Below are 17091 nucleotides of genomic sequence, written 5' to 3' on the forward strand. Positions count from 1 at the left end.
TCTTCTAGAAAGAAGCTCTGATCACTCCTCCCAAACTGGGCAGTCTCCCCCTGCAAGGGAAAGAAGAACTAGCCATCTCTTATCTTGCTTCGGAAGGCCTCTGGCCTCCCAGCCTCCTCCTCCCCTCCCGATCTGTATGGCCTTCCAGGCACCTGGAGGCACCTGGCCTTTTCTTCCTGCTTTGATACCTTCTGCTCTCTTTGCTGGGAGACCTCTCACAAGCTGCTACCAGCCTCAGACAGCCAACTGCTGTGTGAAGTCTTAGCCCATTCACCCCTTTCTTCAGGAAAGTCCTTTGGGAGTGTAACCAGCAGCCATTTCCTCTCTCTCCTATCCTAGGACCTCCTTGATTAAAGCTGTTTGTAGGCAGTATCTCTGCTGTTTTGTATTCAGGGCTAGCACAGAGTGCATGCTCAAATATTTGCCCGACTGATGGTGAAGTATGCACAAACATAAAAGATAATGGAAATTGAATCAGACATCCCAGGATTGCCTGTGGGGCTAAGGGGAGACTTGACCTGCTTTTTTGTCTGGGAGGAGCTATTTGAATGACCTGAAGCAAATCCAGTAGGAACGCCTCATTACCTCTTCCTAAGAGCTGCCAGCAAGATGCTTTGGAAATAAGTCCTTTCATTAAAATTCTCTGGACTATGGCCTTGGGTGTGAGAGGAGGGCAATCCCTGTGGGGCGGGGGTGAGGAAGAATGTGAACTCCAGTTTTCTTAACCTGGGAGAGGGAACACACCCCATGAGGCTTCAGCTGACAGGCAGCTCACCTTAGCAGCCTGAAGGTGCATGACAGCAGTCTGGTTCCAGGCGACATGCTGGTCAACCCCGGATCTTATGAGGGCCTGTGTATGGTGTGCTGCATCTCTTATGAGCCTAGAGACCAAAGAAAAGAGAGAACAATGTGCTGCTGGGGTCTCTCAAGAATAGAAATACTCTCACCGACCTGTCTGAGAGCTAACTGCTTCATAAGTGTCTCTTTAAGGGCAGACATTCCCAACTTACAGTGGGAAAAACTAAGTCCCAGAGAGGTTAATTAACTTGTTCAGGGTCACACAGCTAATAAGCAATAGGGCTAAGGCTTTCCTTTTTCTCTTTTGAGACAGTATATTGCTCTATAGCCCAGAGTGACCTAGAGCTTTCCACCCTCGTGCTTTAGCATCCTGGGAATTTTATTTTATTTTTTTTTATTTACCTTAGGATTTCAGGTAACTTCAGGCCATCCTGTTGGCTAGCTCCTATGGCCAGACAAGGGGAATTTTTTTTTTTTTTTTTTCTTCAAAGGGCAATTCTGTTAGAAGTCTTACCTCAGGTATTACAAAACTAGAAAACCACTCCCCAGCCCCTGCCCTGTGAGCCTCTAACCTAGCCATTTGCCATTCTGATAACCTTCACTCTCTTCTCCGCCCTCTGTGTGTCCATCTGACCCTTGGAGTTTGGTTGTAAAGCAAACTGTTTATTAAGCAACATTTACTCTGCTTTGCTAGGGAACTGATAAGCAGATGGCACATTGAGTTCCAAGGCACAGAATGGTGTTTTCTGATTCCCCAGCAGTCTGTCTTTCCCTTCCCCAGCCTTCCCGGCTACCTTAGCTCTGTGTGTCCTGCGTATTTATCAGGCTGGTTTCCTGGTAGATCCCCACTTCTGATCACAGTGCCTGGCGAATTGTAAGCATTTAAAAGTATTGTGCAATGAATAAGCAAATGTCTCAACTTGCCTATGATCCTAAAATAGGACACAGGTTGGAATGTAAGCTTTTTTTTAGTGAATGTTGGAAATATTTTCTCCAGTTGTGGCATTCTGGTCTGAGGCAGATTTCAGAAAGTCCCCTTCTAGGTAGTTGAATCTCTTCAGTGATGGTGGTGGCATTTGTGTGTCTCCTACCCCAGCTTCTGGAACACTCAGTCATGTCTGATATATAGTTGCTATTGGTGATACTTGTTAAATGACAGAATGTACAAGTTCTTGGGGTTTTTTTAAAATATAGAATTCATGTTCTGGGTTGGAGAGATGGCTCAGCAATTAGGAGCACTGGCTGCTCTTCCTGAGAACCAAGTTCGAGTCCTAGGATCTGCAGGGCAGCCCACAACTTTCTGTAATTCTAGTTCCAGGAGATCCAGTGCCAACTCTGGCATCCATGGCACTGTATGTCTATGGTGTATAGATATGCACACAAATACTCACATACAAAAAATTAAAACAAATAATTAAAAATTCATGTTTTAAGCCAGGCATGGTAATACGTGCCTTTAATCCCAGTGCTGAGGTAGCAGAGACAGGCAGATCTCTGTGACTTTGAGGACAGCGCAGTCTACACTGTGAACTCCACAACAACAAAGAATATATGTTCTTAAAAAAGATTTATGTATTTTCATGTATTTGTGCTTCTGTGAGTTTATATGTAACGTGCATGCAGGCACGCATAGAAGCCAGAAAAGGGTGCCAGGTCCCCTGGAACTGATGTTACATTGTAGGCAGTTGTAAACTACCCTGTGTAGGTGCTGGAAATCCAACTAGAGTCCTCTGCAAGAACAATAACTGCTTTTAATTGTTTAACCATCCCTCTAGCTCTGGGTCCTTGGTTTTGATCATATTCCTTGGACTCTACTAGACCCTGAACATAACCCAATTCTTCTATTCTGAGGTATAATCACACCTTTGAAAATTCCTTCTAATGTTTGTTTATTTATTTAATGTGTGTGTGTGTGTGTGTGTGTGTGTGTGTGCACATGTGTGTGTTGCGGGGTGCATGTACTTACATAAGTCAAAGGGGGTGTCAGAAATCCCCCTCTACTACTCCTTGCTGTATTCCCTTGAGACAGGGTTTCACAGTGTACATGGAATAAAGCCAGTAACCAGTAGCACTGGCATTACAAGTACTCTTAACTATGCCTGGCTAGTTTACATAGGTGCTGTGGAAATAAACTTGCCTCTGAAAATTACTTTTAGATTGTGAGATATTTCAGACTTACAGCATTACTTATTTTACTTGTTTTGATTTGCAGATCATTTCATTTACAGTGGTTTGTGTTTGAGTGCATTTGTTATATTGGAAATCACCATAGGAACCTAAAGGTTCAAGAAATTCCCGTCACTAACCAGAGGGGACCAGGATAAAGAAATGATGGCGGCCCATGGCTGAGGGTGAAGTGTCCCTTCTTCTGTTTCCACAGAGACAGGAGCTAAGAGGTCTGGAGAGGCTAGGGATGGCAGTGATTTATAGAACACTGCCCACTAGTGTCCCCCCAGCTGGTCTGAGAGGTGCCAGTGTGGGAAGGACCTTACCCTTGCTAGGTTGCTGACTTCTTGGCACTGGCTTACCTGGAAGACACATGTGCCCATGCTGTGGTATAGACATCTGGGCAGAGGAAGTCAGCTGCTGTCTGGGCTGGGCACCTGGCTGGTCTTGGTGTGGCAAGATACATGACAGACTGAGGGAGAGGCTTCTGTGATATGGAGCCTGGGGACACTTGAGTCAGCAGGTAGTTCTTCATCAGAAACCTGGGGTTAAGGGGAAGCAGAGACAGATGAGACAACATGAGACTCTGTGGGGCCCCCACCCCAGCTACCCTCATACCCAGGGGCATGCATTTTTATGCTGTGCTCCAGTGGGGAAAGCCAGGAATTCTCAGCCCACCCTCTTCCTGACGGCCACTCTTAAGCCCAACCCCGGGGCCGCCATCTTCTCTAGGACCTTCATTGAGTTGTACCCAAAGTGCTATATAGTCTCTTTAACAGGCGACAGGGGCTGCAGAGCTGGGCTAGGCTCCCTTGGATCCCACATACACACCCTTGTGAGGCTTGTGCAAAAAGCAGCTTCAGGATCAGGATCCTCTGCCTCGGGATTTAGGGTGTAAGTACAGTGTGATCTTTTCAAACGGTCAGATAGATGAAGGAACACTGACATGAGGAACATGGATAGCAGCTCCAGGCTGCTTCTGTGTGAGACAGCTGTGTTCAGACAACTCCTGCCTCCCATTGGCTCCTCTCAGACCACTGTGATGCTCTAGAATTGTCTGTGTCTCCCTCTGCCTCAGTTTCCCCAGGACCATGGGAAGGATGCTACTTGCCTAACAGTGTGAGCATGCAGGACTGAATGAGGCACTTGTGAATTTGCCTGTCAAGTGTAGGCTACAGGGTGCCTACTGCATGCTCTTGCATTATTTCTATAACGTGGCAAAGAAGAACCCAGTAGGTGCTATATATTGTATTTGCCAGTTGAACTCCTTTCTCCTTGGATAGTGAAGTATTTGCTCTGTTCAATCGCCAGAGAATAAATGAGTGTGAGAGAATCGACCATCAGAAACAGCTCGCAAGAAACAGTGTATTTGGAGGAGGCCAGTGTGGTTTCCTCCTACCTCTCAAGGTGGAACCTGTTTCCTGTTTGCTCTTGGCTGAGCCTGGAATACCTCAGTGAGCAAGGCAGGAAGGTGCCTGCTCTCAAGGAGGTCCTGATTTAGCTAGGAAGTTATGGCTAAAAAGCTAAGCAAAAAGTTGTAGACAATTACTGATTGTGATAACTTTCAAAGAAAACGTGGTTTTAGGTGGCAGGGGTCAAGGGTGCCATGGGCGGCAGGGGCAGGAGGACCTGAGCAGGGTGGATATGGAGGTAGGCAGTGTCTGAGTCATAGTAACTTGAAGAATGCAGTGTATACTGGGCATTTCCTTCAGGTACAGGGAAACTAATGAACCATTTTAAGTGAGACAAATATATAATTTTCTTTAGGCTTAGCCAAGGACTCCCTGGTTGCCTATGGAGAAATGGGGACAAAGGAGAAGCAAGAGTCCGGCATGGAGCCTGACGCTATTGTCTATGTAAGACAGATGGATGGCCCAGCTGGGAACAGCAGGGTAATCTGGGGAAGTAGGCAGATTAGGGACACACTGGTATTTGGACAACCCTCAAAAGGTACTTTTCCAGTCCTTGCTTCCTCCATGGCCTCCCTGAATGGAACCTTAGGGACCCCCCAAGGGTAGGGCAGAGGTCTGGAAATGTCTGGATTTTACCTGGCCACTTGAAGGTAGAGCACCGTATTCTCACCCTCATACGTGCAAGAGGCTGTCACTAGAGTGACCAGTGTCGGCAGGCCGCTCAGCTTTGAGTAGCCATGACCCCCACAGGCCCTGCGACAGATCTCTGCTCCCTGGGCACAGAAGTCTGCAAACATGGCCTTCATACCAGTGCTCAGTGCATGGAGCTGCAAGAACAAAGTAGTAGAAGGGTCCTGTGGTACCATCCAGGCTTGCCGCTCAGTACTGCAGCACACTGTCCGTGGCTCTGAGGCTGGTGCCGTGCTTAGCTCACTGTTATGTGAGGTGGCAGACAAAGCTAATACTCAGAGGTTAAGCTCATGCAAAGACACACAGTTATAAAGTGTGGCCACGGGCCTGTAAGAATGAAGGGGAAATCTGTCCTAGCCAGTGTCTCCAGGATCTTCAGAAGAGGGGGCTTCTGGGAGTGGGTCCACTATCTTACCAATAGGCAGAAGTTTGGAAAAGTTGCTAATGAAGGCATGTGTGTACCATCAGCCCATTTCCTAGGCTGTAGGAGGGTGCCATGGTTCAATTGTCCAACCAAACTTATGTGTTGAAATCTGAACCCCAAAGAAATGGAGTAAGGAGTGAACCTTTGGCATGGATTAGGTGAATCCTTCACTAGGAGTGTTAGTGGCTGTAATGGCTGCAATATCTTCTCCAAAACTTGTGCTGAAATACAATTGCACAATTGCTGCCTTTGAAAATTTTGCTGCCCCTGACCCCTCTGTGTGTGTGTGTGTGCACTCACGTGCATGTGCATGACCATAGTGCATGTGTGGAGGTCAGAGGACATCTAGCAGGAGTAACTTTTCTCTTTCTACTATGTGGGTTCTAGGAATTGAAATCAGCTAGAAATCAGGTTTTCAGGCTTAGCATCAAGCACCTCTTCCCACTGAGCCATGTCGCTTGCTCGATAATTGTCATCTTAACTGCTTTAAGAGTTGATTGGGCCTCAAGGTTTCTGGGTCGTGGATAGCCTATGCTGTTGTGGGACTGAGTTCTATATTGTGAGAGTTGCTTTGTTATAAACCCACATCCCTTTTCTCAGTGCCCTTCCACTCTTTCTCTTATCATATGATGTCCTCTGCCATCTTACCGCACAGCAGCGAGGCCCTTAGCAACAGTAGCAGTATGACAGAGGCTGGGCACCTCCAGAAGAGTGAGAAGTTAATTTCTTTTGTGTGCAAGGCATTGAGTTTATAAAAGTTTGCTAGAGCATCTGAACAGCCTGGCAGATGGTGTGTTCAGCAGCCTGGCTTAAGGTTTTGGTTCTTAGAACCCCTGTCCATCTTTCAGACTTCCACACCCTTGGGAGGAAGGCCTCCTTTCCCTTTCTATTTTAGTTTCCTTACTTGCAAATTAAGAATGTAAATGGTGGATACCTCGGACAGGTTTAATGAAGCAATGCTTTAGAAGTATAGCGCCTACACAGACTGAAGGCGTTTGTGAGTCCCAGCCTCACCAAAGACTGAGACTATTGAACCTATGCACAGCTTGGGCCACAATGCTCTCTATAGGCTTGATATGTTTTTGAATTTTTCAAAGGCAATGCAGAGCCTGTGAGGTGTGCATACTATGGTGAAGGGCTCTGGGAAGTCTTGGTAGTTGAACACATTGATGGTTCTGTTATATTTGTGGCCAGTAGAATAAATCAGATTAATTCAGGTCAAAGTATGCCATCAAATACGTTCAAATGACTTTGGAGCGGTTTGGGTTTCCATCATATACCAGGGACTGTGTACCTGTGTCCTCCACCCCTTGCATTACCTCTAACATTGTTGGAGCTCTCTAGGGGTCAGGGGTGAGTGGATCTCCATATTATAGTACATTCACCCTGATGCCTTGGACACTGGGAGACTGAGGGCCTATGGGAGCCCGTCTGCAGTCATTTTCCCACAACTGGAACAGCATTTGCCACCTTCTAAAAGCAGTTCCCAGCAAACAGAGTGTACCTCAGGCAGGAGGCTGAAGTCTCTCTTCAGAATAGCACTGTAGGAGCTGTAGAAGAACTGTAAGAGGTTGGTGGCTGTGAAATGGAAGGCATAGCTCACAGCAAGCTGAGGAAGGAGTTTCTGCTGCTGTGTCTGGTATTCCAGGATCTTTGCCTCTGGGTCACTGAGCAGAGAAAAGAAGCAAAGGTTTAGAAGTTCACTCCAAACCATCTAAGCCATAATAATGGACCGTTGCAAGGCCGACATGAGGCTACCGTGTTTTAAACCTCACCTCCCACCAACATCCCTGCATATTTTTCTGTATAAATGTCCACAGCATATACATCCATTATCTTAGCTGAAGGTCTGAAAGGTTCTGAACTCCAAACCGTCTGGACCCAAAGAGCAGGTGAAGGAGTGTGGTCCTGCCCCACTGATGACTAGAAGTCATGACTCTCCATGTGCCTGCCATGTTATAGGACATGCACTGAGTTTCACAATCCTTAGGCTATGAACTAAAGAAACATAAAAGAGGAAATGTCTCCCATGTCTGTCTCTGTGACACAATCCCTCCCTTACAATCAGGGTGAGATACTTCTGCTGCCCCGATAGAGGCCTGAAGACCAGGCACAGCACAGTCAACACTATCTTTTGGATTCCAAGTCCTGCAAGGACGATGCCTTCAGCCTGGAATTCAAAAGCCCAAGACCTCACACTGAGGTTGTTGCGGAGGAAGGGCCTCTGAAGTTCAAGCTTTGTAGCTTTATCATATTTCATCCTTACCACCCCTGAAACTCGGCCTGTGTTACCTCTGGTTTACAGACATAGAAGCTGAGGAAGAAAGAAGGGCATATGCCCATGGCTGCCTGGCATCTAATCCTCAGTATGTTTAAGGTAGGCTGGTGCCCATGGCATCAGATTACACCAGGTCCCAGGGCCGCTCAGCAGGGCTGGGATAAAAACTCCCCTGAGCACCATGAACGAACGGTTAGGCTGTGATGTGCTGTATTTTTACTTCCTGTTCTCACTGTGGTTTGCTGCATCTTGAGAGCATGTGTCCATTTGGGACTTATCCCAAAAGACTGTTGTTTCCATTAATTTTAAATTTAACTAGTGGATTCTTTCGGGAAACACATATACCCTCAGGTGTCATAGAGCAGCCCTTGCCATTCTGTGTCATGGAATGGAGGGAACAGGAGCCAGATGCAGTGACAATGAAAAGAAAAGGTCTAGACTGAGCTTCTCATAGCCAAGCAGCCCGAGTTCACCCTCCTGCAGTCTAAAGCAGTTGGCTTTTACCACATACAACCTGACAACAACCAACCAGCCTTGACAATTGGCAGACACACTCTAGCTAGTCATGGCCATGTAGAACAAACTAGAACTCGGCACACGGTCTGAGTCACAGCAGATGGTGCAGAGTGGAAGGTATGGTCACACAGATCCTGAGAGGGCCACACACTGATAAGGGACAGGTTAGGCCAGACAGTCTGTCAGTGGAGTAGAGGGAACCTGAGACCCCATCTGGACTGCAGACATGTGCGGGAATGTGTGCATGTGTGTGTGCATGTGAATGTATGTGTATCTGTGTGTGACTTGTCTTAACACCATGGCTCTGGCAGAGCTGGTGTCAGTGTGGGACTGAGTGTTAACCATGTCTGCCAGGGCCAGCCTTTGGGTGCTGCTTGCCTAGGCCGAAGACGGGACTGGCGGCGGATTACTGAGTAGCGCACAGCAATGACGCAAGCCTTCTGGAGGCAGGGTAGGATTCCTTTATACAGCAGCTGCATCCGTGTCACCAACATGCCAAGATAATTGCTCTGTAGTGTCCCGACCCTCTGGTAGGTACCATCTGGCAAGACCTGTGTGCAACAAAGACAGGTGCTGCGTTGGAGCCAAGTTACCCCAGGCTGTACCTCCATGAGCCTCCATCTCTGCAGGCATCCCACTTTTCCTCATCTGAAGCAGACCCCTGGTGCAGCCTGATCACTGACACATAAAAATGCTTGCATAAGAATCCCTACCTTTTACACCTAAAGAGGTAAAGCTGGCTAATTAGGACTTCTGCCAGCATCTGGAGCACATCTGTACTCTAACTGATTTTAGGAAAGCAACATCTTCGCCCTCAGCTCCTCCCCTTTCTGGAGATTGCTTTGTCACTGTGCCTTATGACTGCTCTGAAACCATGTGCTAAATACTTACACATGGGGAGTAAATATTTAGGCTTAAAGTGGCAAGATTTTCCCAACACCATTGTGCTCCTAAGCTCAGTTTTATCTTAATCTGTGGCACCTCTGAAACAATTTTGGGGAGAAGTGGGTTTTTTTCCAAAGTCAGCTTTGCTGAGGCAGACCCAGAGCCTGTGGCAGTCATATAAAGGGCAAGTCCCCTCCCTAGGCAGTCTGGGTCCATAGCCTTCCCAGGCATCTGACCTCTGCAAAGCGACTGAGCATGTTCTCTCTGGGAACTCTCACGTGGTTCAGTCGTAGGAAGCCATTGTCTATGTGTTCCAAGCCCATCTTGGGGCCTATTTCCCCAACTGTGATTCCTAGAAGAGGATAGAGATGAGAATGCCTGTCAGTTAAGTGCATGCAGTATGGCAGGTGCACACACACACACACACACACACACACACACACACACACACACACAGTGACTCAGGCATCAGTAAGCAAGCTGAAGTACAGATGCTGAATCTTGTACTAGTCTAACAGCTAGATCCTATTAGCTGTCAATTAGATCCCTTCTAGATAAGGGAGACATATCCAAGCCTCTGTGTATCTCTTGGAGACTCAGGACTGGGTAGGTGTTAGTATCTGTATAAACTCCACCCCCACAGATACCTGGCAGCCAGGTATGCTCCTCCCCATGGTTACCTTTCAACGGCCAGGTAGGCCTGGTCCTATAAAAGGGGCTGCTTGCCCCCTCCTCTCTCTCTTACTCCTGCTTCTCTCTTTTGCCTCTTACCCCCTTGTTCCCCCTCTCTCCCCATTCCCTTCCCCCATCTTTCCACATGGTCATGGCCATCCCCTACTTCTCCACTCTTTCCTTCTCTCTGCCTTTCTCTTCCTCTGCTACCCTCTTAACTCCCCTCCCCATACCCTAAATAAACTCTATTCTATACTATATCGGCAAGTGTCTGGTCCCTTAGGGGGAAGGGATGCCTCGGCATGGGCCCACTGAGGCACCCCCTTCCCCCACACCTCGCCAGAACATATTCTTATAGCGCTTTCTTTTTTTATGATCACAACAGTAGGTTGATGGGACCACCTTCTAGGTGGGTGGGTGGTCCTCGAGGAAGCAGCGGGGATTACCTGGCAGTGGGCTGTGGTCCTCTAGGCTCCGGATGGGCACAATGAAGGCATGCATGCCATGCCGGGCTCCTAAGCAGATCAACTGGGCTAGGACCACAGCATGGGTGACTGTCCATCCCACTGAGGCAGAAAGAAGAGAGGCCTATCACAGGAAGCCCTATGTACCAAGTCTTGCTCCTGCCTGCTACGCTTAGGTTGTTGTTAGATAGACACCTTCGGGTCCTTGGAAAGTCAGTGATGACAGAAAAGTGTGTCACAAAGATCCTGGCTAGAGCAAAAGTAACTGACTTGGTAAGGAGCTTGAAGCAAGTAAACTTTTAAAGACTTTTTGTGCCCGACCCCAACAGCTAATGGACCACTCTGCTGTCAGCCCTGTAATGAGCACAACCATTTCTTATCAAGACTCAGCTAGAGCTTAGCTCTTGGCTGAAGTAAGAGGAATCTTATTTTCCACATAAGGACACTGAGGCTCAGAGTACAGAGTGACACACTGAAGGTCACTGGTCTGGAGGGGCAGAGCTGGAATTTAACCACATCAGCCTGATCTTAAAGATGGGTTTCTTCTTCCTGGACATTTGGTATTGACTGCTCACTCATCTTTGTTCCCCTTACCCTCTTCCTTGTCCTGCCCTCTCCTCTCTGTCTCCTCTCTCCTGCCTTGCTTTCCCTGTTCTGTCCCCTGCCCTGCTTTCATTTAATGCACATATCTAGACAGTTTCCACACCAGGCGTTTTGTCACTGGGTTTCGAAATGCTACAGTGGAGCCCTTAGAAATTATTTCTCAAAGAGGTGCTTGGCAGGATCCTCCTGTCTTGGAGCTCATAGGTGGTTGGTGTGGCTGCCACCTTGTATCCATCCATGTGATTGGAGCTTGTGTGGGTATGGAATGGCAGAGGGGATTTTTAGTAACTAGTCACAGAGCATGTGCTCTGCTCCAGAAGGTGGCAAGCCTATTGTGTTAACTCGGGAGGCTAGAATATATGATGTTGTTGGGAGCCCTTGGGACAAGACTAGGTGGTGTATGTGAATGGTGTATTGTGCATATATACATACACAATACACCATTTTACATATATATATATATATACATATATATATGCACAAGTGTATCTGGGTGGACAGTGTATGTACTCTATACATGTATAAGTGCCTGTGACAGGGCAGTGTGCATATTTTTGTGTACATGTTTCTGAATGGAGGCAATGTGTGTGTACAAGTCTAGGTATGTCTGTATGGTGATAGTGTGTGCTGTGTACATACATATGTGTATTTGGGGGGCTTGTATGTGTTATATGTATATGCACAGATGTGTCTGTATGACAACAATGTGTGTGTTGTGTACATGCATGTCTGTGGGGGCAGTATGTGTATGCTTACATCTACACTGTGTCTATGTATGGGCAGTGTGTACATGTTGCCTATAGGGGCAATGCTTGTGTCATGGGGCAGTGTGTGTATGTTGTGTAATGCACGTGTGTCTATGAGAATAGCTCCTGTTGTGTGTATCTGTGACTGTGGAGGGCAGTGTGTGTTTCTGTATGTTGAATGCTTGCATATCTGTATGTGAGGGTAGTATTTGTGTTGTGTGCATGTACACATGTGTTGTAAGTGGACAGTGATGTGGCATGTTCTTAATCTCATTGCCTACAGGCTGAGTGCATTTCCTAATCTACTCAAAACTCCCTTGGGACCTTCCAGTCACTAACTGAAAATTCTTATCTGTTTCAGTTGATCTTAAGGTGATGAGCCTAGAATAGGAAATCAACCTGGTGTCTGTTAGGCATCAGAGTTAGTGCTATTCAGCCCCAGCTTTGTTTCTTTGTGGAGAGACAGGGAAGTAGGAAGGAGGATACTCACAGTCCCCAGGCCACCACTTGGTAGAAGTCATTGTAGGGCTGTGTATCACAAACTCCTGGGTGGCTGCATCATAGGTTGCTTCGGTCTCCAGGCCCTGCAGGTATGTCCCTTGGGATCAAGGAAGAGAGTTAGACTACTGGGCCAAGGTGGCGCACTCACTTGTGAGTAGCTTCTCCGTGGGCCTGGGGCTCGATGTGGGATAAGGTCAGCTCCTGACTGTACTCACAGCCCTATCTCCCTTTTATCTGTGGGCTGTGTGAGGTCATTCTGATGCTTCCAAAAGAAACGACTTGCCCCCGGTAGCTCATACAATGTATGTGACATTAGGAAAAGGCACTCAAGACTGCCATCTGCTGGGATTTTTCGAATTAACATGCACATCTATGAACTTGAATAGGACTTCCAGAGTTGTGTAGTATCACTGCATGCAGCAGCTCTGGCTTACCATGTCCCAGCTCTGTCTGGGCATATGTTATGATGATTTGGAAGTTTTTGCCGAGTTGGCTCCATTTAGTAATCTGTTCATCTGAGCCCAGGCTTCTGATAGCATTCATGGCAACACCATGTAAGCTTAAGTTGGTATATCCAGCAAGGACTCTGTGGGGAAGAGATACTGTAGATGAGTAGCCTGTGGAAGATAGGTCTGTAAACTTTCAACCTGGGTAGGGCTCATCAGGGAAGAGACATATGGCATCCTAGTGTTCCAGTAAGTTCTTGTTTGCTGAGGGAAATGTCTTTTGGGGTTATGGGTTGCAGACAAGCCTTTCTGGTGGGGCTGCCCTGGATGAGCACCTGTCAACATAAATGCGTTCAGGACCATCTTCTGACCAGCCCAGGCTCCAGGCCAGTTTCTCAAGATGGAATCTCTTTTGAATTGCATCCTCATATAGCTCTTCTCGGGTCATGAAATAAATCTTCTTCAAATTAAACACTGGGTCACTTTGGATGATGTTTTCTGCAGCAGAAAAGAACAGAGGCATTTGGTGGGCTTGGCTAAGGTTCCCGAGAACTTCAAATTTTCCCATCCACTTTGCCTCATGGAGGTGGAAAGGAAGCCAGCTGTCACTGTCATTTAACAGATGAAACAATTGAGACCCTCAAGGAGAGAAATGTGCTTTGTCCATTCCCACAAAGCTCTGCCAGGTGTGTGGTGTCAAGGATCAGTTTGTTACTTGAAAGAGAACCTAGGCTTATAGATAGAACTCAAATTGGTAGAAGGACTGACTAGAATACATAAAACTCTGGGTTTAATCCACAACACTGGTTCCCATGTACCATAAGAACAAGGTATGGTGACCTGTGTCTTTAATCCCAGGACTTGAGAGATGGAGGCAGGAGAATTGGAAGTTCTAGATTATCCTTGGCTACATAGCAGTTTGAGGCCAGCCTGGGATACATGAGACCCTGTCTCAAAACAACAACAACAACAACAACAACAGAAAGGACTCTTAGTTAAAGGAGTACAGAATTAGTTACCAGACTGTTCTAGAAAAGAATATAGGTTCAAAATCAGCTCTTGGCCTCCTGCCTCTGCTTACCAACTCTCCTCCGCAGCATGGTGTTTGAGATGCCTCCATCAAGGATGTTGGTGAGCCGCTCCACGCTGAAGGATGGCGAGTGCCTTTCGCTGTCTATGTCAGGGTGCACTTGCCTGCTCCAGGTGTCCCCCAGTGAGACTCGGTGCACTGGGCTCCCCATCCTGGATCTGCCTGTCTCAGGAAGGCTTCCTTGAGGGTCTGCTCTGAGCACTGGGAGATGCCAAGAACCTGTGTGAAAAAGGCGTTGCTTAGGGCTAGGGTCAGCTGAATGACAACACACTCCCACCCTGACTTCATGGCTACTGCCTGTGGTCCTCATACTGTTCACAAGTGAATGCAGTCAGTATTGTTCTGTTTGCAGTAGCCAAGGTCCGGATGGTTTGGCCACAGAGCTCCTTTCCCACCTCTGTAGTTTGTGCCACGGCATGCCTGGGACAGTCTTCATGAAGTCAGTGGGGGTCACATGGAAGAGAACAGTTTTAGAAAGGTTGAGCGAGTGACTTCTACTTGAGGTGACTGGGAGCTGGCTGGGGTCCAGTACAAAGCAGATACCTCATTCACACTCTACCTTCCTGGTGGGGGAGGCTCACTGCCTCTGGCTCACTGGGAGGGACCCGCTCACTTAACCCTATCTGTTCCTTGCCATCCACCTCATTTACTTCTCAGTTTCCGGGATACCTATTCCAGCACCATGGAGTGAGGCCTGACGGTATAAATCTGTAATCCCATCTACTTGGGAGGCAGAGGTAGGAAAATCATAAGGCCTACCTGGAGTACAGAGTTCAAGGACAGTCTGGGTAATTTAGTGACACCATGTTTCGAAACAGTAGTAGAATACCTGGAGAGTGCTTGCAAAAAAAGAGCCTACAAGACCCTGGGTTCAATTCCCATATTGTAGAAGAAGAGAATGAAGGAGAGGAAGCCTGTAGGAAGGGAAAGGAGAAAGCTTGCTCTCTTCCTGTGAAGTGCTTCTTCTCTGGATCTCCTGTGTCCTCCCCATAGCCAAGATGGGGCCTGCTTCCCTCACAACAAATTCTTGGCCTTTTAGAAGTCCCCATTCCCCACAGTGAACGAACTAGACTCATCCATCCACTTTCTTTGAGCCTCCTTAACCCTATGTGTTCCTTGCCATCTCCTTGGCTACCACTCTGTCATTTTTACCTCTTACCTGGCTCAGTGTCTCGTTTTTTCCTTTCCTGCTTGTCATTGGAAATGTGCAGAAGAGCGTTGGCTTGTGGAAAGGAGTCCTAGCATGGCCACATGCTTCCCACCAGCAAGACTTTGTGCTCTCCTCCCAATGTTTGCGTCTGTTTCCTCTGGCGGAGGCTCGACTCCCCAGTATTCCTAGTGAGCTCCAGTCTCTAGAGACCTCGCAGTAGCTCAACCCTCCCCACAGCAGCATTCCTGTGAGAACTGGGCAGCCCTCATGGACTCTTGTCCCCAGCACTGAGTGCTGGGGAGGCAGCATTGCTCCCTGCTCCCAGAGCCTGGATGTCAACTTTCCCTGCTGCCTGGCACCTGTTCTCCTTTCCTTCATCCTCTGAGCCTGAGGCTACAGTAAGGGTCCAGTCATTTCACAGAGAGGACAGGACTGGGGAAAGGGGGTACCTTTGTATGTCCACAGCCCCTGGCAGGCTTCTGAAGAGGGTGTATGGGGTACTGACAAGAGGCCTGGCATGTACAAGGAGCCCTCTGTCTGCCTGCCTTCCTGCGAGGCTGCCTAGCCGCCTCCCCTTCTTACCTCAGGCTTCCTCTGTGCCAGATGCCCTTGTCTCCTGGCTGTTCCCCAACTCTCCAGCCTCTGGCCGTGGCCAGTCTTTGCCAGGGCCTCTGCCTGGACACCTTTTCCTCAGATGTCACCATGGCTTTCTCTGTCTTACTCAATGTCAGCCCTCAGTGAGGTTCCCTGAACCCCCTTTAATTTCCAAGCCCTCTGCCCAGATCGCTAATCCCCTCTCTGTCTTAACCTTTTAACAGGCAGGGCAAGTAACTCATTACATTTTTGTTATTGTGGTCACCAGTTTCCCCCTATCAAACTGTAAACAGCAAGAGGACCAAAGGCAGAACTGAGAGCCATTAAGGGTGCCTACGCACTTTACTGCTATTACCTTTGGTATGGTCTGTCAGTTCTCTGGCTGGCCTCGGACAGCTTAGCAAGCTGGGCTGACCTCTTCCCTATAGACCTTCAGTCTGTTGGCCACACCCCTTTCTCCTCCCCAGGAGGCTGGTATTTACAGGCTCTGCCAGAGTATTGCTTGAGGCCCTGCTCTTTGTGGCCAGTGTCCTAGGGCAAATGGGGTACACTGTATCAGGTGCTGAGCAAGTTGGTGTGATTCAGCTTCCAGTCTTAGAGCTAAGGATCCCTCTGAGGGGTGCTTCCTGTGGGCAGGTGGTGTTTCCACTGTGAAATTCTGGATTTGTCCTGCCTCCCAGGAGGCAAGCTAGTCAGATCCCAGTGAGCTGAACAGGCTTCCAGGTGATTCTTACGGGAAAGGAGCATCCCTCTCCCCTGCTTCTGCTCTGACTGTGGCCTTGTCTGTGCCATGCTTATCACCAGTGTCCCCACAGTCCCCAGCCTCCCACCCCTAGCCCCAGCTCTGAATTTGAGGAGGGGTGCAATATGTTATACAGGGTCCTGAGAACTTGGTCTCCAAAAGTGAGGCAGACTGGGACCTTCCTTTGTATCCAGCCTTTGCCCTGGGAGGTAGGGTGAATTCTTCAGGGTGTGAACGAAGAACTAGGTAGTTCCCAGTGCCCGAGTTGTGTAATAAATAGACCAATTACCTGGAATTTGAACAAGGTCTTGAGTCACGAAGATGAACTCTTACTTCATATCTAAACTATTCATTTGTACAATGCCATGCCCACTCCAGTCGAGTCTGTGTCACAGCAGCGGCCCATGACAGTACAATATTGGGAAACAAGTAACAGGCTTCTTATAGAACTTCCAAATCTTCACAATTCCAGTGTTTTCCTCTCTGGGGCCTCATCCATCCTCCCCATGTATGCTAATATGAGCGTATATAATGCATACTCAGTGTGTGTATGTGTGTGGGTGTGTGCATGCATGCACGAGCATGAGCACACTAAGGGCCTCACAGCTCCCCATGATCCCTGAGGTAGTATCCAGTTTGCTCTGCAGGAAGATGCAGTTAGTGACCGAGGGTCATCTAACCTGTTATACTGAGATTGTGTGTCCCTCACAGCTGTTGGTGGTAGCTACAGATGGGTGATGGTGTTAGGTTAAGAAGTTTTAACCAGGGCTAGTGGGATAGTTCAACAAGACAAAGGTGCTTGTTATATAAGCCTCATGACCTGAGTTTGATTCCTGTGTCCCATGGTGGAGTGGGCATGGCATTGTACAAATGAATAGTTTAGATATGAAGTAAGAGTTCATCTTCGTGACTCA

General features: G+C 47.9%; 1 protein-coding gene across 1 annotated transcript in view; it reads right to left on the reverse strand.

Moving 5' to 3' along the window:
* Acox2 (acyl-CoA oxidase 2) overlaps positions 1 to 15851 on the reverse strand; it is a 34061-nt gene extending 18210 nt beyond the window's left edge. Inside the window, exons 1-12 of the mRNA XM_031345274.1 lie at positions 15791 to 15851; positions 13683 to 13910; positions 12937 to 13099; positions 12590 to 12741; positions 12145 to 12252; positions 10288 to 10407; positions 9406 to 9521; positions 8663 to 8835; positions 6995 to 7157; positions 5013 to 5203; positions 3327 to 3506; positions 776 to 881 (exon numbers count right to left, since the gene is read on the reverse strand). Coding sequence (XP_031201134.1) covers positions 776 to 881; positions 3327 to 3506; positions 5013 to 5203; positions 6995 to 7157; positions 8663 to 8835; positions 9406 to 9521; positions 10288 to 10407; positions 12145 to 12252; positions 12590 to 12741; positions 12937 to 13099; positions 13683 to 13842 — 1632 coding nt within the window. The 5' untranslated portion in view covers positions 13843 to 13910; positions 15791 to 15851. The remainder of the gene's footprint in view (positions 1 to 775; positions 882 to 3326; positions 3507 to 5012; positions 5204 to 6994; positions 7158 to 8662; positions 8836 to 9405; positions 9522 to 10287; positions 10408 to 12144; positions 12253 to 12589; positions 12742 to 12936; positions 13100 to 13682; positions 13911 to 15790) is intronic.
* Positions 15852 to 17091: the final 1240 nt, after the last annotated feature.

Source organism: Mastomys coucha, unplaced genomic scaffold (assembly GCF_008632895.1).
Source record: "Mastomys coucha isolate ucsf_1 unplaced genomic scaffold, UCSF_Mcou_1 pScaffold10, whole genome shotgun sequence".
Classification (NCBI taxonomy): Eukaryota; Metazoa; Chordata; class Mammalia; order Rodentia; family Muridae; genus Mastomys; species Mastomys coucha.